The sequence below is a fragment of the Anomaloglossus baeobatrachus genome, chromosome 2 (assembly GCF_048569485.1).
Source record: "Anomaloglossus baeobatrachus isolate aAnoBae1 chromosome 2, aAnoBae1.hap1, whole genome shotgun sequence".
Classification (NCBI taxonomy): Eukaryota; Metazoa; Chordata; class Amphibia; order Anura; family Aromobatidae; genus Anomaloglossus; species Anomaloglossus baeobatrachus.
In genome coordinates this window covers 501,732,874-501,756,755 of record NC_134354.1, presented here as the reverse complement: position 1 = coordinate 501,756,755, position 23,882 = coordinate 501,732,874, and the positions used below count along the sequence as shown (strand labels likewise).

General features: G+C 45.9%; 1 protein-coding gene across 8 annotated transcripts in view; it reads left to right on the top strand.

Annotated features, from left to right (window-relative positions):
* The window catches only part of DMD (dystrophin), a 4,177,531-nt gene that overhangs the window by 1,194,338 nt on the left and 2,959,311 nt on the right, over positions 1-23,882 (top strand). For all 8 annotated transcript variants that reach the window (XM_075336500.1, XM_075336497.1, XM_075336505.1 and 5 more), the window contains exon 8: positions 1,655-1,833. In XM_075336500.1, the coding sequence (XP_075192615.1) occupies positions 1,655-1,833 (179 nt within the window). The remainder of the gene's footprint in view (positions 1-1,654; positions 1,834-23,882) is intronic.

Below are 23,882 nucleotides of genomic sequence, written 5' to 3'. Positions count from 1 at the left end.
TAGTAAAAGGAAAAAAAATAAAAAAAGTTTTACATTTAAAAAAAACAAAAAATCCAAATGTTCAATTCACCCCCTTTAGCCCCATTGGATATTAAATGGTTTAAAAAATAAAATATATTCACATATTTGGTATCGCTGCATTCAGAAGTGCTTGATATATCAAAATAAAAAAACAGCATAGTGGGAAAAAATTAAAGCCAAAATTAAGTTTTTTCCTCGTCACAAATTTTGCGCAAAATGACATAACAAGCGATCAAAACATAGCATCTGAGCAAAAATTGTACCATTGAAAACATCATCTCAAGATGCAAAAAATAAGCCATCATTGAAACCCCTTATCCCAAAAAAATGAGAACGCTACGGGTCGTGGAAAATAGCGCCACTTTTTTGGACAAACAGCTGAATGTTTTTAACCCTTTAGATAAACGTAAACATATACATGTTTGGTGTCTACCAACTCGCACCAACCTGAGGCTGCACACCTACACATCAGTTTTACCTTATAGTTAACACAATGAATAAAAATCCCAAACTGTAATGCAATTGCACTTTTTTTTTGCAAATTTTTCGCACTTGGAATTTTTTTTTTGCCGTTTCCCAGTACACTATATGGTAAAACATATGGTTTCATTTAAAAGTACAATTCATCCTACAAAATACAAGCCCTAATATAGCAAGATTGACAGAAAATATTCTCAGAAGAAGGGGAGCAGAAAACCCCCAAAAAACGGAAAATCTCATGGGGTGAAGGGGTTAAAGTGTAACAGCCCTTTTATCATTTTTTATTTTATAAATGAATAGTACTGATGAAAATAAGCAACTTTTTATTAAATCTTATCAGACAAATTGGCTTTTTTTATCTGCCAGAAGTGATCAATCATTATCAAAATTCTCAATTCTGAGGTAAAATTTGTAATCACTAAAGACTTTCATATTACTGAGATAGGAGATGGCAGCTATTACTGATGAGAATCCATGTAGACAGAAGAGGGGGAGGGGCGGAGCTCTGCACCTAGCTCCTCCCTCTGCATATAGCTCCTCCCTCTACCTCTACATCCTTCCTACTCCTATCATAAAAGAACACAAAAAGTAAAAAGTTCTTATTGTGCATGGTCCTGCCATGATTACAATAAATAAATAGGGATATGCAAATAAACCATTCATCTTCCAGTATCTATGGTACAGAACACACGCAATATTCTTTTTGATGTTAATGTATCAAGTCAATTTGCTCCTAAATGTTTTTTTAGAAGGCATGTATTGTAGAAATATTTTGGTAAGACATGTAATCAAGTATGCATAGACAAGTACCACATAAAAGTTGATGTACAGCTTTGTTCACTGTGAATACACAGGCATTATAAATCCTGAGTTATGACTTTCTATAGTACAATAAAGAGTTTAATGGTTTGAAATGTGCTTAAATGAGAAATCATTACCATTTTTTGCACTGAGATTTTGCTCATTGGTATGCTACATCTACAGAAAAGTTTACAGATGATTATAGAGCTCTAATTAGTCCCGGGAGGGTGCTGGAAAGGCCGAGCTGCTGCTCATTAGTCTGGCTGCATGGTTGGAAGCTGATTTTAGGTACATTTAATGTGCATAATTTACAGTGAATGACACACACCTATGTTTCTTTTTTCATTTCCAGATATTGCAACAGCTCATCCCGACAAGAAGTCCATTTTAATGTATGTAACATCACTCTTCCAAGGTTTACCACAAAAAGTTTCCATTGAATCGCTTCAAGAATTGGACACGTTGCCTCGCCAAATCATCTCTCCGGAAGAGCAAATCAGACATTTTGATCAACAGCATTTTTCTCAGCAAGTATGGAGGGTTTTCATTATTTTATAAAAATAACATATTCAGATCTGTGTCGCAAATGCAAAAAAAATAATTGATTCATTTGCAGGAACAAAACTGCTGCGTGACAGCTCTGGGCTGCTACTTACCATTAAATTGCCTGTTACTTTTTAATAGTATTCAACATATATTTTTGACAAGTGTCAATTATGCTTCTGGAAACTTTGCAGCATATAATTTAGTTATGGTTTAACCCTTCTTGACTGTTATATAGAACTTTTACATTGTCCAATAGGCCACCCTGACACAAATATTTGGTGAGTTTTTTGCCTTAGTATATCTAAGCCAAAACCAGGAATGCACAAAAAATACAGAAGTGGTGACGGATTTCTGTTCTACTTTTCCTCTGATTGTTCCATTTCTGATTTTGGCTTACAACTACTGATGTAAAGTATTGACCAAATACAGAACATTTGAAGGTGGCATTGCAGGAACTTTTCTGATTTCCATTTTAAACAGTGATACTTTAAAAGAAGGTTGCAGTAGTGTGCACTGCATAATTTCGATGTCCAATTTGCTGCAAGTATCCTTGGCCACAAGGCCTTTGTAAGAGATCAGTATTGTTGGTCTTTGATTATTTTAATCCTTAAATAATGTAGTCAGCAATCAAAGCATCCAAGGTTTTTGACAATAGAGTCCATTGGCCTGTGCACCTAAAAATTATCCTTTGCCTGCCAAAGCATCTGACTTTCCAGCCAAGAAAATAATGGCACACATAGTTCTACTGCAACTATAATATCCTTTAAAAGAAAGTTAATTTCTTATTTTTACTGCAAATGAAGGAGTAAAAGAAAAAAAGAAAAAAAAAAAACAATTGTGGCATTGATCATTGGCACATTTTTTAGGACACTTCACAATAACATAAATTATACAAAATCATATGTACAGTACTTCAAAATGGTATCAGTAAAAACTTCAAACATTCCCACAAAATTAAAAAAGCCTTAGTTTTCCAGTCACAGCTGACAAAAAAATACTTTTTTCCATAAAAATGATTTTATTGGGCAAAAGTAATAAAATGTAAACTAATAGTGTACTTAATCCGTATCCAAAATGCATGTAATATTAACAAGTAAATAAGATTTATTCCCTACATTGGTATAATGGAGAATTCCCAAAAAAGACTTTGAATTGCTAAAAATGAATGGTGAATGCACAGAAGTATACCGTCCTTCTCTGCATTTTTTGTAGGTGCACAGCCTGTCATCAGTTTGAAGCCTCTTTCACACATCAGTCAAAAACACATGTTTTTCACTGATGTGTTTAAGATTCATTTGACCCCTTGTGTGCCGTGATTTTGGCACAAGTCTGTTCACTGTGTTCTATCCGTAATAGCACACGGAGATTAGGCACATTTATACTCACCTGTCCTCGGCACTGCTCTCTGTGGTGCTGATGTGTCCGGCTCTCCTATCTCCGGCCACTTCTGCCTCCCCTCTGCTCTTACGTCCGGGTTGCAGTGCAGTGAATATTCATGACCATAATTAGCTGGACTGGAAGCAGGAGACAGCAGCGGCTGGAGACAGCATCGCTGGAGATAGGTGAGTATAAAAATAATTGTCCTTCAAAGACACCTGTTTTCTTTGGTATGTATTCAAATTGTCTCTACAGGGAGGAAGGAGACAAACTCTAGTACCACCTATTGGAAGTAGCAATCCTAAAATTCAAAAGTGGCCCTGAAACTAGCCTTTTTAGACCTAGGATTTATGCCAGATCAGAATCTCAATTTGCAGACACAGTGTTTCGGGTTGATTGTCCCTCATAAGTTTGAGATATAATCTGGCTTTATGACAAGCTATAGTGGGGTCGAAGTGGAAAACTTTTCTCCTTGCAGAGACTGACAAACCAATCTGGCTGTCAGTGGTGAGAAGTCTTAAAGCTGCAATATTCTTCTGGGAAATATTTAAATTGTCTCTTCAGGTAGGAAGGAGACAAACTCTAGTGCCAACTATTGGAAGTAGCAGCTGTAAGACTCCTCACCACTTACAGCCAGATTAGTTTGTCAGTCTCTGCAAGGAGAAAAGTTTTCCCCTTCTCTGATACATGTCATACAGTTCACACCACTGTAGTCTATGTGACATCAATGATGCCAGAGAAAAATGAACTTGTCTTCATGCGGTACACATGGACATACATTTGCGCAGAACAGAAACACGGTCAGTGAGAAACCACTGATGTGTCCGCAGATCCATTGATTTTAATGGGTTTGCATATGTCCGTGATTTCGGTGCATGTAAAAACAGCAACATACATACCAGAATTACTGACGTGTGAAGGAAGCCTAAGTGTATTAGTGCAGTCATGGCGAACCTTTTACAGGCCGAGTGCCCAAACTGTAGCCCTAAACCCATTTTTTTTTTCCGAAGTGCCAACCAATCCTATTATGTAAATAATTGATTTTAACCTTACCTTTGCCGTCTTCTCTTCTCTTCAGCAGGTGGCATCACGCTCATGCATGATTACCACATATTGAAGTTGAGCCCCTGCCCTTTCCAGACACAGCAGTTGGATTGATCTTTCTGGAAAAAATTGCAGCATATTAGACAGAGATTTTAGCATGGAAAGCAATCAGATGTCACCCTGTAATCCACATCTACATTTCTGAATGAACATCTTGAAATCCAATAAAGACATACGAGTTGCTCCCCTACCCTTTCAGTGTGTAGTTCTGTCCCCCTTCCTGGCCACTTCCTTGTAAACATGTCCCCCATCCTGATATATATTTCCTACATTCTGGTATATTTGTCCACATCATGGCCCCATCCTGGTAAATGTACCCCATTACTGGTAAATGTACCCAATCCTGGTAAATGTACCCCATCATTGTAAATGTATCCCATCCTGGCATGTTCCCCCATGCTGTTAAATGACCACATCCTGGTAAATGTACTTCATCCAGGCATGTTCCCTTATCCTGGTAAATGTCCCCTTTCCTGGTAAATGTACCCCATCCTGATAAATGCCACCCTTCAAGCTAAATGTTCCCCATCCTGGCATTTTTCCTCATCCTGGCATGTTCATGTACCTCCATCCTGGCATGTTCCCCCATCCTTTCATGTTCCCCCCCCATTCTGGTAAATGTTTCCCCCATACTGCTAAATGTACCCCTTCCTGGCATGTTTCCCCCTATCCTTGCATGTTTCCCCCATCCTTGCAGCCATGTTTCCACCCATGCTTACAGTCATGTTTCCCCCATCCTTGAAGTCATGTTTACCCCCATCCTTGCAGTCATGTTTACCCCCATCCTTGCAGTCATGTATATCCCCATCCTTGCAGTCCTGTTTACCCCCATCCTTGCAGCCATGTTTCCCCCATCTTTGCATGTTTCTCTCCCTCTTTGCACGTTTCCCCCATCTTTGCATATTTCTCTCCATCTTTGCACGTTTCCCCATCCTTGCAGCCATGTTTGCCCTGTGCTCTCCATATTTTCCCTTCCATATTTTCCCTGTGCTCTGTATGCCCCGTGCTCTCCATGTTTTCCCCATGCTCTGTTTGCCCCATGCTCTCCATGCCTCGTGCTCTCCATGTTTTCCCTGTGCTCTGTTTGCCCCATGCTCTGTATGCCCCGTGCTCTGTAATCTCCGTGCTCTGTTTGCCCCGTGCTCTGTATGCCCCGTGCTCTGTATGCCCCGTGCTCTGTATGCCCCATGCTCTGTATGCCCCGTGCTTTGTATGCCCTGTGCTCTGTAATCTCCGTGCTCTGTTTGCCCCATGCTCTGTATGCCCCGTGCTCTGTATGCCCCATACTCTGTATGCCCCGTGCTTTGTATGCCCCGTGCTCTGTATGCCCCGTGCTCTGTATGCCCCGTGCTCTGTTTGTATATGCCCCGTGCTCCCATGTTTGCCCCATGCTCTGTTTGCCCCGTGCTCTGTTTGCCCCATGCTCTGTTTGCCCCGTGCTCTGTTTGTATATGCCCCATGCTCCCATGTTTGCCACGTGCTCTGTTTGTCCCGTGCTCTGTTTATATATGACCCGTGCTGGCTCTGTCTCCCCACACCTTGGCACAGCCGCACAGAGCTTAAAAATAAAAAAAACTCACCTTCTAGCCCCCACTCCTCCGCTGCTGCGTCCTCAGTCACTTCAGTTCCCACGCAGCCACAAGACGCCGGTGCCGCCTACTGACGCTCCTCCGTCTCCTAGGCAACAGGCCTGCAGCCCAGGAGAGGAGGCGTGTCAGAGCGAGGAGAAATGTCTCCTCTGCTAAACACCACTTTGAGCTGCTGGTGCGATCACACCGGCAGTTCAAAGTGGCGCAGTGTGGCGACAGCACGCGTGCCAGCAAAAAGGGCTCTGCGTGCCCAGTCTGGCACGCGTGCCATAGGTTCGCCATCACTGTCTTAGTGTATTATTTATCATTTTTTTAGTTTGCACTAATTTTTACATACATAAAGTAACAACCAAATCTTGGTATATTTAAAGTTGGGAGTAATTTAGATTTTCAAGTTTTATGTCCATCTTCTAACCATGTTTTTCTCAGACAGAAGCAAAGCAGATATAGTCTATCGAGCTGTTCATGCGTCACTGAGACTTGTCTAATGCGGGCGTCACACGATACGATCTATTGTGCAATCGCACGAGCGATTGTACCCACCCCCGTCGTTTGTGCATCACGGGCAAATCGCTGCCCGTGTCGCACAAAGTCGTTAAACCCCTATCACACGTACTTACCTGCTGAGCGACGTCGCTGTGGGTGGCGAACATCCACTTCCTGAAGGGGTGGGTTGTTCGGCGTCACTGCGACGTCACACAGCGGCAGCTCAATAGAAGCGGAGGGGCCCACCTCCTTCCTTCAGCATTGCCAGTGGGACGCAGTTAAACTGTGTTCATTGTTCCCGGGGTGTCACACGGAGTGATGTGTGCTGCCCCGGGTACGATGAACAATCTGCGGAAATAAGATTAAACGATTTTTTTAAAATGAGCGACGTGTATATGATACACGATTTACAACCGATTTGCGAACGTTGATGTGAAGCCCCACAAGTGCTGTGTCGGTGCATTACCTTCAGGGACTCCACTCGGCTGGATCTTGTCACAGGTAGGAAATCTTCTATTTGTCGTGACGCCACTCTCAGAATTGCGGTCAGAGGGGACCGCCACTGCAGGTTAAGGGATGCCTGGGGCTGATGGTGGGTGCAGTCAGTTGTAATAGCCTCCTGAGAGTGAGGCAAGCCCCAGGGCCCTGTGTAGGTGTGTAGAACCACAAGGCGCAGAATAACTCCACACAAGCAGGATGTCTTTCAGGGGTTTTACTCACAGTTGATGGCAGGGTGAGTAACCCGGGCGTAGCTGGGATGAACCAGGCTGGAACCAGGTATCCTTCAGGCTGACTTCTGATGGTGACTACCGACTCGCCTTCCTTAGCCCTTAGTGGTTTGGGGTAACCCCGACTTTTAGTCCCTATGGGGGTCACCCAGGGAAGTTGCTGAAGCCTCTCTCCCCTTCGTTTGCCGTTTGCTTGTCGCCTGGACCAGATCACTCCAGCTGCTTGCCTCCTGTGAACTATGGGCCCTAACTGTGGCTACGTGGCTGCGGCTTTTGTGGTGTTGTGGTGTGGGCTTTGAGGGCCCCACACCGGCAGGTTTAGCAAGGAAAGGTGGATCTATCCCCACTCCGGGATCTGCCGCCCGTTTGGGCCTGGTACTCCCTAGCAGCCTCCTTACTTCCCACTCTGTGCTCTCTCTTTAGCTGGAGACGGGTTTCGGGTAGCACTCCTAGGTGACCGTTCTCCCCCGTCGGTAGCCACTGCGCGGGCGCTGTCAGACTGCAACAGCCCCAGGGGTAGGGGTCAGCTCCTCTCGGAGCTCCCTGGACTCTGCACTGAACTGGCTCACTGCCCCTCCTCTCCTGTTCTTGCCTACGCCACCTAGCAACCAGGCTCTCTTACCACACCCCTTGAGAGGAGATGGAGGCTTTTGGCCCCCTCCACTATTCCAGTGGAGGTGAAGGCTTTTCCCCCTCCTGGGATCCCCAGGGGTCCTCTCATAGGTACATGTGTGAGACCTGATCACTATGCGCCTGTGTAGTCACACCTCGGTCAGCCTTCTGGTTTACCTGTATTGTACTGTCCCCAGCATGGGTGCAGTACTCAGTGGTGCCTGACCAGGTCAGGGGCGCCACATTCCCCCTTAGTTATCACCAGCACGTCCTCGGGCTGCAAGACAACATTTTAAAATGCATAAAACATTAAAACATGGTAAAACGTTTTAAAACCACCAGGTACCATACATCACCACCCTCCACCCACAAGTCCGTTAACCCACCCAAAACCCTCTCACGTTGGCCGCGCCTTCAGCCACTTCTGGCAGGATGTAGAGGCGGCTTTCATGGTCTGGTGGTCTTCAGGGCATACCTGGCCTGGTGAAGCCGCGCCTTCAGCCACTTCTGGCAGGATCCAGAGGCGGCCTTCACAGTTGGTGCTGACCAGGTACCCTCTTTGTGGTGGAGAGCCAGGCCCCATAAACAGGCATGCTCTCTGGTCGCAGGTAAGCCAAGGCCCTATATACGGACGTGCTCCCTGGTTGCAGACGAGCCAAGCCCCTAAACAGGCTGACTCTGGTGGTGGTGGTGCCCTCTGGTGTAACTATTTACACTGCGAGAGTTTGTGGCTATAGCCAGTTCATAGCCTTAAGGATCATTTCTCACATTAGTTTATGTGGGCACATTGCTTAAACTTGAAAACGTTGCAAAACTTCAAACTTGTCAAACTGGGAACTTCTATGCTTCTTTCTGTACTTTATGTGGATTCCTCCTCACCAGGGCTTGGGCCTGTAGGGCTGTGGCACCTGTTGGTTTCTCGATCTCTTTCTTCTTCCGTGTCTGTTTCTTTTTCTTTAGGACATGGTGTTACATCTAGCGCATACCAGCCTCTTTCTCCTTGATGCATGGTAAACTGCACTGTGTCTCCCATCCTTAGGTTTCTTCCAGGATGTCCTCTGGGCAAATGAGCTCTAACGTCTCTTCTGTTGACAAAAATGCCTTCTTTCATACCAGGTGCTACGATGAAGCCGTATCCTGATTTTAGGCTGAAATCTTCCACTACTCCTCGACAAAGGGGTCCTCTGACCTGGGCTTTGGCTCTTCTCAGGAACCGTTTCTCCTCTAGGTCTCTGGCCGTTATTTCATCTCTTTGCTCTGGGGACTGTGGTGCAGGGAAAGACTGGGTTCTGTTACGGCGCCGTGTCTTGCGGGCTGGATTCTGCGAGGTACAGCTTACAAGCTCCCAGGTGAGGCTTTGGGGCAGATCTTCTTCAGCAGACGGTGTTAGGTCTTCCTCATCCCAGCGGGAATATGGCAACATCTCCGGCTCTGGGTATGGATCCACTGCTGGTGGCTCCTGAGTCAGCTCCTCAGCTTCCTGGCCTCCCCTCCCCCTTAGTTCTTCTGAGCACTCCTTTGGTGGCAGTGCTGGGGATGGACTTTCATCAGCAGGCCCAGGCGGGGGACTCTTTGGCGTGGTTGCTGCAGGGGTTGCCGGAATCCTCTTGGGGGTATGCGGAGGTAGCATGTACCGGTCCACCATCTCCTGTGGGAACTTGGCCTCCAGGTCAGCCTTCAGCTGCCAGTATGCGGGGTCCTCACCTACCAGGGACTTCCTAGCAGGGACTTCCTTAGACTGGGGAGCGGTGTCTGCTCTGGCCTTGCAGGCCGGGGTAAACAATGGTACGTCTGTCTTGTCTTGGCGGGCCGGGCAGGGCATCGCTGCGGCGGCCTGGATCGGCGTCGCTGTCGCGGCTTGGATCGGCGTCGCAGCTGCGATGGGGTCTTTGCAGGCTGGGCTGGGCGTCGCTGCAGCGATCTGGGCTTGGCGGGCCGCACCTGACGGGGCTGCGGCCTGGTTCAGCACCTCACTTGCGGCGCGGACGAGCGTTGCGGCTGCGGTAGGGTCTCGGCGGGCCGGGCCTAGCATGGCGGTGGCCTGGGTCAGCGTCACACCTGCGGCGCGGATGAGGGTCGCGGTGGCAGCCGGTTCTCTGCGGGCCGGACTGGGCGTCGCTACAGGGACCGGGTCTTGGTGGGCCGAGCAGGGCATCGCTGCGGCGGCCTGAGCTTGGCGGGCTGCACCTGGCGTGGCTGCGGCCTGCTTCAGCGTCGCCGCGCCGGACGCCTCTTCAGGGACCGCGGACGTGGCAGCAGGGGTCGGGGCACTCGCGCTGGCAGGGGCATCACTGGACTCACCCATCGGTGGCAGCATCGGGGTCTGAGTCGTCACCGCCCGGTCTGGCACTCGGCGCGCGGCTCTCTCTTCATAGGCCTGAACCGCCGCGGTCATTCCCAGGAACTCCGCACGTCCCTCTCTGATCAGCCTTCCGACCCTGGCCTCCAGTTGATCGCAGAACTCGGCGAGCTCCCGACACCACCAGGCAGCGGAGCCTGGCTCTGGGTCTCTGCATTCAGACGCCATTTTCTCTAACAACAAGCTGCTGGCTTCTTTTCCGTTCCGCCGCCTCTGGACGCTTCCGCTCTCTTCACAAGCGAGGTCAGAACTCTGCAGGGGATCTCTGGGTAGCCACACCGCAACCACCGGTAACTTCTCCCAGCGCGGGCTGCTGTTGTTTTTCAGCGCGCTTTTCATGGTGGCAATATGGCGGCGCTTCCAATTTTTCAAGCGGACCGCCCAGGCACATGGTCACCTGTCTGGACAGGTCTAGTCCTTATCCTGTTCGTGATGCCAGATGTGAAGCCCCACAAGTGCTGTGTCGGTGCATTACCTTCAGGGACTCCACTCGGCTGGATCTTGTCACAGGTAGGAAATCTTCTATTTGTCGTGACGCCACTCTCAGAATTGCGGTCAGAGGGGACCGCCACTGCAGGTTAAGGGATGCCTGGGGCTGATGGTGGGTGCAGTCAGTTGTAATAGCCTCCTGAGAGTGAGGCAAGCCCCAGGGCCCTGTGTAGGTGTGTAGAACCACAAGGCGCAGAATAACTCCACACAAGCAGGATGTCTTTCAGGGGTTTTACTCACAGTTGATGGCAGGGTGAGTAACCCGGGCGTAGCTGGGATGAACCAGGCTGGAACCAGGTATCCTTCAGGCTGACTTCTGATGGTGACTACCGACTCGCCTTCCTTAGCCCTTAGTGGTTTGGGGTAACCCCGACTTTTAGTCCCTATGGGGGTCACCCAGGGAAGTTGCTGAAGCCTCTCTCCCCTTCGTTTGCCGTTTGCTTGTCGCCTGGACCAGATCACTCCAGCTGCTTGCCTCCTGTGAACTATGGGCCCTAACTGTGGCTATGTGGCTGCGGCTTTTGTGGTGTTGTGGTGTGGGCTTTGAGGGCCCCACACCGGCAGGTTTAGCAAGGAAAGGTGGATCTATCCCCGCTCCGGGATCTGCCGCCCGTTTGGGCCTGGTACTCCCTAGCAGTCTCCTTACTTCCCACTCTGTGCTCTCTCTTTAGCTGGAGACGGGTTTCGGGTAGCACTCCTAGGTGACCGTTCTCCCCCGTCGGTAGCCACTGCGCGGGCGCTGTCAGACTGCAACAGCCCCAGGGGTAGGGGTCAGCTCCTCTCGGAGCTCCCTGGACTCTGCACTGAACTGGCTCACTGCCCCTCCTCTCCTGTTCTTGCCTACGCCACCTAGCAACCAGGCTCTCTTACCACACCCCTTGAGAGGAGATGGAGGCTTTTGGCCCCCTCCACTATTCCAGTGGAGGTGAAGGCTTTTCCCCCTCCTGGGATCCCCAGGGGTCCTCTCATAGGTACATGTGTGAGACCTGATCACTATGCGCCTGTGTAGTCACACCTCGGTCAGCCTTCTGGATTACCTGTATTGTACTGTCCCCAGCATGGGTGCAGTACTCAGTGGTGCCTGACCAGGTCAGGGGCGCCACATTAAGAGTCGCTCTTAGGTGTCACAGGAGACAATGTCGTGAACGATGCCAGATGTGCGTCACGAAAACCGTGACCCCGACAACATATTGCACGATAGATTGTCTTGTGTGAAGCCCGCATAATTTTGATCCAAGTCATTAATGAAAGCTTCATATTGAAATCACTAGATCTGTGAAAATATTGAGCTTCAAAAACATCAAATTTTAATATTTTTTAGGAAAAGCTGGAGAAACATCTTAAATAGAAAAAAAACTGATGAAACTCTGATGGCAAAAAACTGACACACTGACCTTACACAAGCGAAAATATGACTGAAAATGCTGATGTTATTTGTTTTGGGTTTTTTTCCCATATGAAAGAAAAACAAAGTACTCAATGAGATCTCTTCACGCACAATATTTTTTGATAAAATGCAATAGTTTTTCAGAATTTTTTTTTTTTTACCGTGAAGTCTTTATTTATGTAAAGTTTTTCTTTCAGTTGTCCTTTTGTCTTTTTTAGGCAGTGCCTTTTTATCTTTTCTTTTTTTTTTCAAATGTATTATCTTAAAGGCTCACTGTTTCTTTTAAGGCAGTTTGCTGGATTTTTCTTGTTTTTTTTGTAGTGTTTTTCTTTTTTGTATGTATGAAAAAATGTTTTAATTTGTTGGATCTTTTTGGTTGAATTTTTTCATTGCATTTACATAGCAAGATTTATAAATCATATGATTTGTAATGTCAAAAACTCATAGACAAGAAAGCTACTAAAATGCAAGTACAAAAGCAAGTTACTTGCAAGAAAAACACCTGTAAAACAATGCAGATGTTTTTACATGTACAGTTTTGGTTAAATGTTAAGGAAGCTAACAGTTTTCTAAAGAGGATGACAATAAAATAGTTTATTCTTTTGGCAACATGTATGCGACATTTTAAGCATCAATTTTTAGATTTTCAAATAAATATTGCCTCTTTTTTTAAAGTATTTTTATATATATCGTATTTAAATCCAAAGATTCCCTTTTTCATATAATTGAGGAAACACAGAATGAGATATATATTCACAGATGGTTTATGCATTCATACGTAACTGTTTCCAAGTGTTCTACAAGAGAATAGATAGTGCCATGTTTCTTAACTGACTTTCCTGTTCTTCAGATGTAGACATTGAAGGTGCCAGATGGCATAGTCCGGCGTCGTAGCTGTGTAGATTGCACGCCCAAAAAAAATCACATTGTAATCTTTACAGTTCAGCTCTAAATCACGATAATCAACATACCTATTCTAATATCATTTTTTTACTAATATAGTTAAGCAAATCTCTCAACAATTTGATTTTGGTAGATTTATACAAGTCATAAGAGATAACTCATTTTGTATCTGATAAATTCAGAATAAATCAAATTTGCTTGAAAGGTGTTAAAACATAATAAACTTTTCTACTCAGCTTCTTCAACTCATCTTATTCCCACTCCCCAGCCGCCAGTCCAAGCCTATTCCAGCAATTGGCTTCTCTTTGGTCATCTTCTTCCTCAGGGTAGTCCATCAGTTGCCGCTAGTAATTAAGCCCCACTCAGTCACAAAGAGCCTAACTGATGTTATTTCCATTAAATAGGTTATTCACTACTTTAACATTGATGGCCTATCCTTAGGCCTGACACTCATTACCCCTATCTAGCAGCTGGATATGCTCAGTTCTGGAGCTGTCGTGTCTCCTGATAGCGGCCAAGGCCAGGTACTGCACATAGCATTTTTTTAATTTGAATAAGAGGTGGATATGCAGTACCTGGCAATGGACACTATCAGTTGACTGGACAGTTCCGGAATTGAGCATTTCCCACTGCCTACTGCAGCCGGCAGCAAAGACAACTGATCTGTGGGGATGCCGGGCATTGAACCCCCACCGATCAGACATTGATGACATATGTCCCAAGGATAGGCCATCAATGTTAAAGTAGTGAACAATCTTCTTAATGATATGTATAAGCAAAAAGAATCCAGCTCACCACAATGATCCAGTTAGGCTACAATCTAGAGCACAGAATCATCAGTGCCATGCCAGTAAAGTGCAAAAGAAGTATAATCTAGCTTCTCAGGTTTGCAGTCTTCTTTATTAGATTAAAAATTAGTGCAATACATAGCTAATGCCTGCAGTATATAGCATTAAACATATTTCAGATGCAGGGCTGCCAGTAGGAATTTCGAGGCCCCATACTGGCAAAATTTCGGGGCCCCTTGAGGCTCCACCCCAGCTCCGCCTCCACTCCAGCTCTGCCTCCACTCCAGCTCCATCTCCACCCCAGCTCCGCCTCCGCCCCGCGGATCTTCCACAGTCTCACTGCCACTCTTAGAAAATCTTCACTTCTGCACTACAGCCTCACCAATCACACATTAAAGCGGGCTTTACACGCTGCGACATCGCTAATGCGGAGTCGTTGGGGTCACGGATTTTGTGACGCACATCCGGCCGCATTAGCGATGCCGTTGCGTGTGACACCGATAACCGATTTTGCATCGTTGCAAAAACGTGCAAAATCACTAATCGGCGACATGGGGGTCCATTCTTAAAAATCGTTACTGCAGCAGTAACGAAGTTGCTCCTCGTTCCTGCGGCAGCACACATCGCTGCGTGTGACGCCGCAGGAACGAGGAAGCTCCCCTTACCTGCCTCCCGGCCGCTATGAGGAAGGAAGGAGGTGGGCGGGATGTTACGTCCCGCTCATCTCCGCCCCTCCGCTGCTATTGGGCGGCGGTTCAGTGACGCTTCAGTGACGTCGCTGTGACGCCGCACGGACCGCCCCCTTAGAAAGGAAGCGGTTCGCCCGTCACAGCGACGTCGCCGGACAGGTAAGTATGTGTGACGGCTGTTGTGCGGCACGGGCAGCGATTTGCCCGTGTCGCGCAACAGATGGGGGCGGGTACCCACACTAGCGATATCGGGACCGATATCGCAGTGTGTAAAGTAGCCTTAACTCTTCACACTGAACACCGTATCACACACACAGCCATCAGATTTTGTTTTGGCCATCAGATTTTTGTAAGCCTGTCACCACCACAAGGCCAGGCCCTACTCTGCTCAAATTTTTTTTTTTCTATATATATATATATATAACTTTTTTGTTATATATTTATTTTTGGTATATCTATTTTCTTTCTTTAAGGGAATGTGTCACATACAGTTTTTAAACTAATTGAAATCAAATTGTAATAATGCAGATTTGTGGATTTAGACCAGACAACCCCTTCAAAGGGAATCTGTCACCAGGTTTTTAACACCTAATCTGAGCACAGCATAACATAGGTGCAGAGATTCTGATTCCAGCGATTGTCACTTATTGAGCTGCTTAGTGTAGTTTTGATAACATCACTGGTTAATCAGCAGGAGATTATCATTACAGGACTACTTGGCATGCTGCAAGTAGTCCAGCATATTCATGAGCTCTGTATAACTGCTAGATCTGCAGCAGAGAAAACATGGATTTTATCACAATGACAGCAAACAGCCCAGTAAGTGACATCGCTGGAATCAGGGTATGTGTCTTTACATTATGCTGCTCTCAGCTGGGGGAGAAAAAACCTGCTGACAGATTCACTTTAAGGCTCATTCAGCAGTCGGTGAAAACCGGTCTGTACTTGGGCCACAGTGCATGGACTGGCCATGGGTCTCCTGACCTAACCTCAGCAGTCTCAGAGCATATAAGAGGAGCAGGTCAGGAGATCGGTGCCCGGCTATGCATGGCATGTTAAGCTGAGATTTAAGCTGATGGTCCTTTATGAGAGCGGAAGAGGGTTGTGAACAAGGAATGCCACATAAGGCAGAATGAAGTCCACATGTCCTGTAATCATCCGTTGGGAAAAATGATTTCTGCAGGATCCGTTTTCTTTAACATGGGAGTCTATGGAGGACAGATCCGTTAACCGATTTCTATTTATCTTCCATCTGCAACGGATGTGCATCCTGACCTGCGGGGCCACAAGTCTCCTCCGCAGGAGAATGCAGCTGCTTGTGTCCACGATCAGGGTTCGGTGTGCTGGGGTCTCCTGCTTGTGTTCTCGCTATGCGACTCCACAGCAAATAATTTAGATTCTGTGGCCTCGGAAAGCCGCACCGCAGGTCAGTTATTGCTGCGGGCCATACACGCACAGTCTGCACAGGATTTCTACAAATCCCATCCACTGTGCTTGTACTGTACATTGCAGCGTTTTGGATGCAGCTGAAGCAGGCTACATCCAAAACGCTGCAAACACTGATGGTGGGCACGCAGCCTAAGGAGAGTCTTTATTACAGCCTGGCTATTAGGACAGGGGGCAGCAAACACTCAGATACAAAGGCCTTACTGCTGCTGTATTCTCCTAAGGAGAGTCTTTATTAAAGCCTGGATATTAGGACAGGGGGCACCAAACACTCGGATACAAAGGCCTTACTGCTGCTGTATTCTCCTAAGGAGAGTCTTTATTACAGCCTGGATATTAGGACAGGGGGCAGCAAACACTCAGATACAAAGGCCTTACTTCTGCTGTATTCTCCTAAGGAGATTCTTTATTACAGCCTGGACATTAGGACAGGGGGCACAAAAAATCAGATACAAAGGCCTTACTGCTGCTGTATTCTTCTAAGGAGAGTCTTTATTACAGCCTGGCTATTAGGACAGGGGGCACCAAGCACTCAGATACAAAGGCCTTACTGCTGCTGTATTCTCCTAAGGAGATTCTTTATCACAGGCAAATAGCAAAGAATTTACTTAGGAAAATGCAGCATCAGTGAGGCCTTTGTATTAGAGAATGTTGTGTTGCCCCCTGCCCTAACACACACCTGCTCTAAACATCGAGGAGCCGCCCGCCAAACACACCACACGGCCTCCGGGCCTTAACTTACTGTGTAGCCGCCAGGTCACTTGCCGCCTGCTGCCTTCCACCTTGTATCCTCCGCCGCGCCATGATGATGCCTGCCTTTTGCGCCTGCGGATGGAGGGTTATATTCCTGACTAGCTGTTAGGGCTCATGCACCATGGGAGGCAGGAGGCTCACAGCACCACGAGAGGCAGGAGGCTCACAGCACCACGGGAGGCAGGAGGCTCACAGCACCATGGGAGGCAGGAGGCTCACAGCACCACGGGAGGCAGGAGGCTCACAGCACCACGGGGGGCAGGAGGCTCACAGCACCATGGGAGGCAGAAGGCTCACAGCACCACGGGAGGCAGGAGGCTCACAGCACCACAGGAGGCAGAAGGCTCACAGCACCACGAGAGGCAGGAGGCTTACAACACCACAGGAGGCAGGAGGCCCACAGCAGAGAGGCAGGAGGTTCACAGGAGAGAGGCAGGAGGCTCACAGGAGAGAGGCAGGAGGCCCACAGGAGAGAGGCAGGAGGCCCACAGGAGAGAGGCAGGAGGCCCACAGGAGAGAGGCAGGAGGCCCACAGGAGAGAGACAGCAGGCCCACAGGAGAGAGGCAGGAGGCCCACAGCAGAGGGAGGCTCACAGTAGAGGGAGGCTTACAGTAGAGAGGCCAGGAGGCTCACAGCAGAGGGAGGCTCACAGCAGAGAGGCCAAGAGACAACAGACCAGAGAGTCCCCACCCCTGATTTAGCTGAAGCAAGACAGGGGCTGGGGTCGGCGGGCAGCCACGAGCAGAGATGAGCCCCCCATCCGGGCAGAGATCAGCGCGCCCTCCCCCCCAGGCAGAGATCAGTGCGGGCCACGGGCAGAGATCAGTGCAGGCCCCGGGCAGAGATCAGCGCATCCCCCCGCTCCCCGGCAGAGATCAGCGCGGGCCCCGGGCAGAGATCAGCGCAGGCCCCGGGCAGAGATTAGCATCCCCGCCGGTGGAGATCAGTGCAGGGCCCGGGCAGAGATCAGAGTCCCCGCAGGCAGAGATCAGCACGTCGTCCCCCCTCCCCGGCAGAGATCAGTGCGGGCCCCGGGCAGAGATCAGCGTGGGCCCCGGGCAGAGATTAGCATCCCCGCCAGCAGAGATCAGCGCAGGGCCCGGGCAGAGATCAGCGTCCCCGCCGGCGGAGATCAGCACGGGCCCTGGGCAGAGAGCAGCACGGGCCACAGGCAGAGAGCAGCGCGGGCCCCGGGCATTGAGCAGCGAGGGCCCCGGGCAGAGATCGGCGCCCCCCAGCAGAGATCAGTGGGCCCCCCGGCGATCGTCTTCGGCTCACAGTGCTTACCTGTCCCCACTGGCTGCCGCGTCCTCGCCACCTCACCTGTAGCAGGAGTGTAATGAGGTCTCAGAGTGATGACCTCACCTCCTGCTGCACGGCCCAGCGATGACACGCCCTGCTCTGCTCCACTGAGCCTTCCTCCACTACAGCACATGGCTAATTTGCATGCTCCACCCCTTCACATGCAACTTAGTCATGTCTGGTAGTGAAGCGACACTTCCGGACCCCTCTGCTGCTGCTGCTGCTGTGACTGGGGCCTGATGAAGAGACGGGGCCCGTCCTGCCTGAGGCTAAAGATAAGTATTTACCCCGGGCCTGGCTGGGCCCCCTCTCTTCACCGGGCCCCCTACACCAGGCACAGTAGTAATGCCCTGATGGCGGCCCTGTTCAGATGTCACTGTAGTCATGAGCATTGGCTACGTATCTCAGTAATTTTTAATCTAATAAAGAAGACTGCAAACCTGTGAAACTGCATTATCCTCCTTTTGCATTAATAATTGTGCCATGACCCATGTGGTAAATGGGATATAAAGCATGTCATTTATGGGTGTCATACACCTTGTGACTGAAAGAAGCCTAGTTAGCATTGGTACCCACTTAAGAGACCATAGGGAGAAGAAGAAGGTAGAGGAGGCAATTAAAAGAAAAAAAAAGGCAGGCATCCAGATAGGTATTAGACTGATAGAGGAGAGGGGAGTGTAAAGATGGGTTTTTTTCACCTCATTCCAACTCTCAGAATGCAGCAAACTGGTGACCAACTAGCCAACAATTTGCTATATTTCGATAAATCACTAATTTTGAGTAGTTAGAATACAATTTTTTGTGCAAACTGATATACAAGTGTGGTCAAAATTGTTGGTACCCCTCGTTTAATAAAAGTGAAACCCACAATGGTCACAGAAATAACTTGAATCTGACAAAAGTAGTAATAAATAAAAAATCTATGAAAATGAACAAATGAAATTCAGACATTGCTTTTCAACCATGTTTCCTCAGAATTTTTAAAAATCAAACTCATTAAATAGGCCTGGACAGCAATGATGGTACCCTTAACTTAAAATTTGGTTGCACAACCTTTTGAGGTTATCACTGCAATGAAACAATTCCTATAACTGTCAATGAGACTTCTGCACCTCTCGACAGGTATTTTGGCCCACTCCTCAAGAGCAAACTGCTCCAGTTGTCTCGTGTTTGAAGGTTGCCTTTTCCAAACGCCATGTTTCAGCTCTTTCCACAGATGCTCAATAGGATTTAGGTCAGGCTAATAGAAGGCCAATTAAGAATAGTCCAAAGTTTTCCTCTTAGGCTATGTGCGCACTTTGCTTTTTACCTGCTTGTTACCTGCTTTTTACCTGCTTTTTCAACTGCAGCGTTTAATGCCAAAATGGTTGTGTTCTGCTTTTCAAGCAAAGTCTATGGGAATTTGGGTTTCTTGTCCGCACTATGCAGTTCAAACTGCAGCCTTTTTGTTGCAGAACTTTGGTCAAAAACTCAGCTTTGCAGTGCAAAACCCAAATGGCAAAAACAATTTACATGTCAGTTGTTTTTGCCATTTGGGTTTTGCACTGCAAAGCTGAGTTTTTGACCAAAGTTCTGCAACAAAAAGGCTGCAGTTTGAACTGCATAGTGCGGACAAGAAACCCAAATTCCCATAGACTTTGCTTGAAAAGCAGAACACAACCATTTTGGCATTAAACGCTGCAGTTGAAAAAGCAGCAAAAAAGCAGGTAAAAAGCAACGTGCGGACATAGCCTACGCCATTCTTTGGTGTTTTTAGCTGTGTGATTTCATTGTACCCTGCACAGTTTCAAGACACCCTGTGCCAGATGCAGCAAAACCACCCCAGAACATAACAGAGCTTCCTCCATGTTTCACAGTAGGGACAATGTTCTTTTCTTTATATGCTTCATTTTTCCATCTGTGAACGTAGAGCTGATGTACCTTGCCAAAACGTAAAATTTTTTTGTCTCATCTGTTCGTAGGACATTCTCCCAGAAGCTTTGTGGCTTGTCAACATGTAGCTTGGCAAATTCTAGTCTGGCTTTTTTATGATTTTTTTTCAACAGTTGTGTCCTCCTTGGTTGTCTTCCATGAAGTCCACTTTGGCTCAAACAACGACAAATGGTGCGATCTGACACTGATGTTCCTTAAGCTTGAAGTTCACCTTTAATCTCTTTAGACGTTTTTCTGGGATCTTTTGTTACCATTCATATAATTCATCTCTTTGATTTTTCATCAATTTTCCTCTTGCAGCCACATCCAGGGATGTTGGCTACAGTCCCATGGATCTTAAATTTCTGAATAATATGTGCACCTGTAGTCACAGGAACATAAAGCTGCTTGGAGATGGTCTTATAACCTTTACCTTTAACATGCTTGTCTATAATTTTATTTCTAATCTCCTGAGACAACTCTTTCCTTCGCTTCCTCTGGTCCATGTTGAGTGTAGTACACACCATGTCACCAAACAGCACAGCAAGTATCTGTAACCCTATATAAAGGCCTACTGACTGAATACAAGATTTTAGACACCTGTGATGCTATTTAGTGGACACACCTTGATGTAACATGTCCCTTTTGTAACATTATTTTCAGGGGTACTATAATTTCTGTCCAGGCCTATTTCATGAGTTTTATTTTTAAAATTTCTTTGGAAGCATGGTTGAAAATCAATGTCTGACTTTCATTTATTCATTTTCATAGATTTTTTATTTATTCAGATTCAAGTTATTTCTGTGACCATTCATAGTATCATAGTATCATAGTTTTTAAGGTTGAAGGGAGACTCTAAGTCCATCTAGTTCAACCCGTAGCCTAACATGTTGATCCAGAGGAAGGCAAAAAACCCCAATGTGGCAAACAAGTTCCAATGGGGAAAAAATTTCCTTCCTGACTCCACATCCGGCAATCAGACTAGTTCCCTGGATCAATACCCTGTCATAAAATCTAATATACATAACTGGTTATATTAAATTTTTCAAGAAAGGCATCCAGGCTCTGCTTAAATGTTAGTAGTGAATCACTCATTACAACATCATGCGGCAGAGAGTTCCATAGTCTCACTGCTCGTACAGTAAAGAATCCTCGTCTGTGATTATGATTAAACCTTCTTTCCTCAAGACGTAGCGGATGCCCCCGTGTTCCAGTCGCAGGCCTAGGTGTAAATAGATCTTTGGAAAGGTCTCTGTACTGTCCCCTCATATATTTATACATTGTGATTAGATCTCCCCTAAGCCTTCGTTTTTCCAGACTAAATAACCCCAAGTTTAATAACCTGTCTTCGTATTGCAGCCCCCCCATTCCTCTAATAATCTTGGTCGCTCTTCTTTGCACCCTCTCCAGTTCAGCTATGTCCTTCTTATATATCGGTGACCAGAATTGTACACAGTATTCTAAGTGCGGTCGCACTAGTGACTTGTACAGAGGTAGAACTATATTTTTTTCATGAACACTTATACCTCTTTTAATACATCCCATTATTTTATTAGCCCTGGCAGCAGCTGCCTGACACTGTCCACTAAAGTGAAGTTTACCATCCACCCATACACCCAAGTCTTTTTCTGTGTCTGTTTTACCCAGTGTTCTACAATTAAGTACATAATCATAAATGTTATTTCCTCTACCCAAGTGCATGACCTTACATTTATCTACATTAAACTTCAATTGCCACTTCTCAGCCCAATCCTCCAATTTACATAAATCTCCCTGTAATATAAAATTATCCTCCTCTGTATTGATTACCCTGCAGAGTTTAGTATCATCTGCAAATATTGAAATTCTACTCCGCATGCCCCCACCAAGGTCATTTATAAATATGTTGAAAAGAAGCGGGCCCAATACTGACCCCTGTGGTACCCCACTATGAACTGAGACCCAGTCCGAGTACGTACCATTAATAACCACCCTTTGTTTCCTATCACTGAGCCAGTTTTTAACCCAGTTACACATATTTTCCCCTATCCCCATTATTCTCATTTTATGTACCAACCTTTTGTGTGGCACCGTATCAAAAGCTTTTGAAAAGTCCATATACACAACATCCACTGCATTTCCCTGGTCCAGGCTTGAACTTACCTCTTCATAGAAGCTGATCAAATTAGTTTGACAGGATCGATCCCTCATAAACCCATGTTGATACTCTGTCATAAGGTTATTTTTCTTGAGATACTCCAGTATAGCATCTCTCAAGAAACCCTCAAGGATTTTACCAACCGTAGAGGTTAAACTTACCGGCCTATAATTTCCCGGCTCAGTTTTTGTCCCCTTTTTGAATATTGGCACCACATTTGCTATGCGCCAGTCCTGCGGTACCGACCCTGTTATTAAGGAATCTGAGAAGATTAAAAATAATGGTCTATCTATCACAGAACTCAATTCCTGTAGTACTCTGGGGTGTATGCCATCCGGGCCCGGAGATTTGTCAACCTTAGTGATTTCGAGGCGGCGGCGTACTTCCTGCTGGGTTAAGCAGGTAATATTCAAGGGTGAATTTATGGCATCACTGGTCATGTCATCTGCCATGGCATTTTCTTGTATAAAAACCGTAGAAAAAAAGTCATTCAGCAGGTTGGCTTTACCCTCATCCCCTTCCACCATTTCACCAAGACTATTTTTAAGGGGGCCAACACTATCGCTTTTCAGTTTTTTACTGTTTATGTAGTTAAAGAATATTTTAGGATTATTTTTACTTTCTCTCGCAATGAGTCTCTCTGTCTCAAACTTAGCTAACTTAATTTGCTTTTTACATATTTTATTTAATTTTCTATAATTATATAATGCCTCATCACTACCTACCCTCTTTAATTCTTTTAAGGCTTTCTGTTTTTCTTTTATTGCTTCCCTTACAGCTCTATTTAGCCATTGTTGTTTTTTCTTTAATTAACCGAGGGATACCAACAATTTTTACCACGTGTATATAATCTAATTTGCTTAGAATCAATTTGTTTATTTCTAGATACCAGTGTGCTACTACATAATACAGTAATGGCTTTGTTTAATTTAAAATCTTAGATACATATCGAAAATTTCCTTTACTTCCCCCCCATGTTATTTGTGGTATCTTAACTCAAAATGTTAAATAATCAAAACAAACAGGAAAATGAGTGTATTGTACCAATTTTTTCTTTTTTTATTTTGCAAAAAAAACCAACCATTTATTTATTTAACATATATTAAAAACACCAACAAAGTCACTCAAAAAAACATACATTATGAGGGAATTTTGACCAAAAAATTATTGATAGTGAGGTGAAGAATTAAACTGCCCACAAAATATCAAATTATAAGGTATCAATATTTAATATTAAAAAATGGTCGACAGAACAATATCCCAGCACCCACCCCAATAATTAAATATATTGCACTGATGGAACAAATATGTAGGAAAAACCTCCAAAACCCCATAATAAATACCAAGTTATTCGATATTAACCGTATAATTAAAAAGTTTTAAATTCTACTCCCACTCTCCAATAAATATTTTGCAAAAATATAGGAAGGAATAAATATTCAAAAATATCATTAAATAGAGTAAAAATATAAATAGGGATCAATCAAATTTTTTTTTTACAAAAATACATGGAGGGAATAAATATTCAAAAGATGTCATTTGGCAAAAGTAATTGGGGTAAAATGAATATAAATGGGCATCAGCCAGTTAATATATGTAATTAAGGAGGCTTCTGATGAAAAGGTTTCCTTGAAATGGGCGTCGAGGTGTTTGGGAGTTCTTTTGACCTTGTGACTGTGTGAGCATTGCACTAAATTATTTATATGCAAAGAGACTGGGCCTCCTTTTGTGGGTAGCCAGTTTAGATTGAGGCCTGAAACACACATCCGTGAAACACGTGCGTGTTTGGTCCGTTTCCGTGTATACTGGAGACACGGCCAAATGTGCACCAATGTTATTGTATGATAAAAGCTCCACGTGCGTTTTTGATGCATGTCCGTTTGTCCGTGTCCGTGATCCGTACCTGTGTGCGTTTTGCACGGAAGCATGTCCGTTTTCTGCATGCAACACGCAGCATGGACCCAATGAAAGTC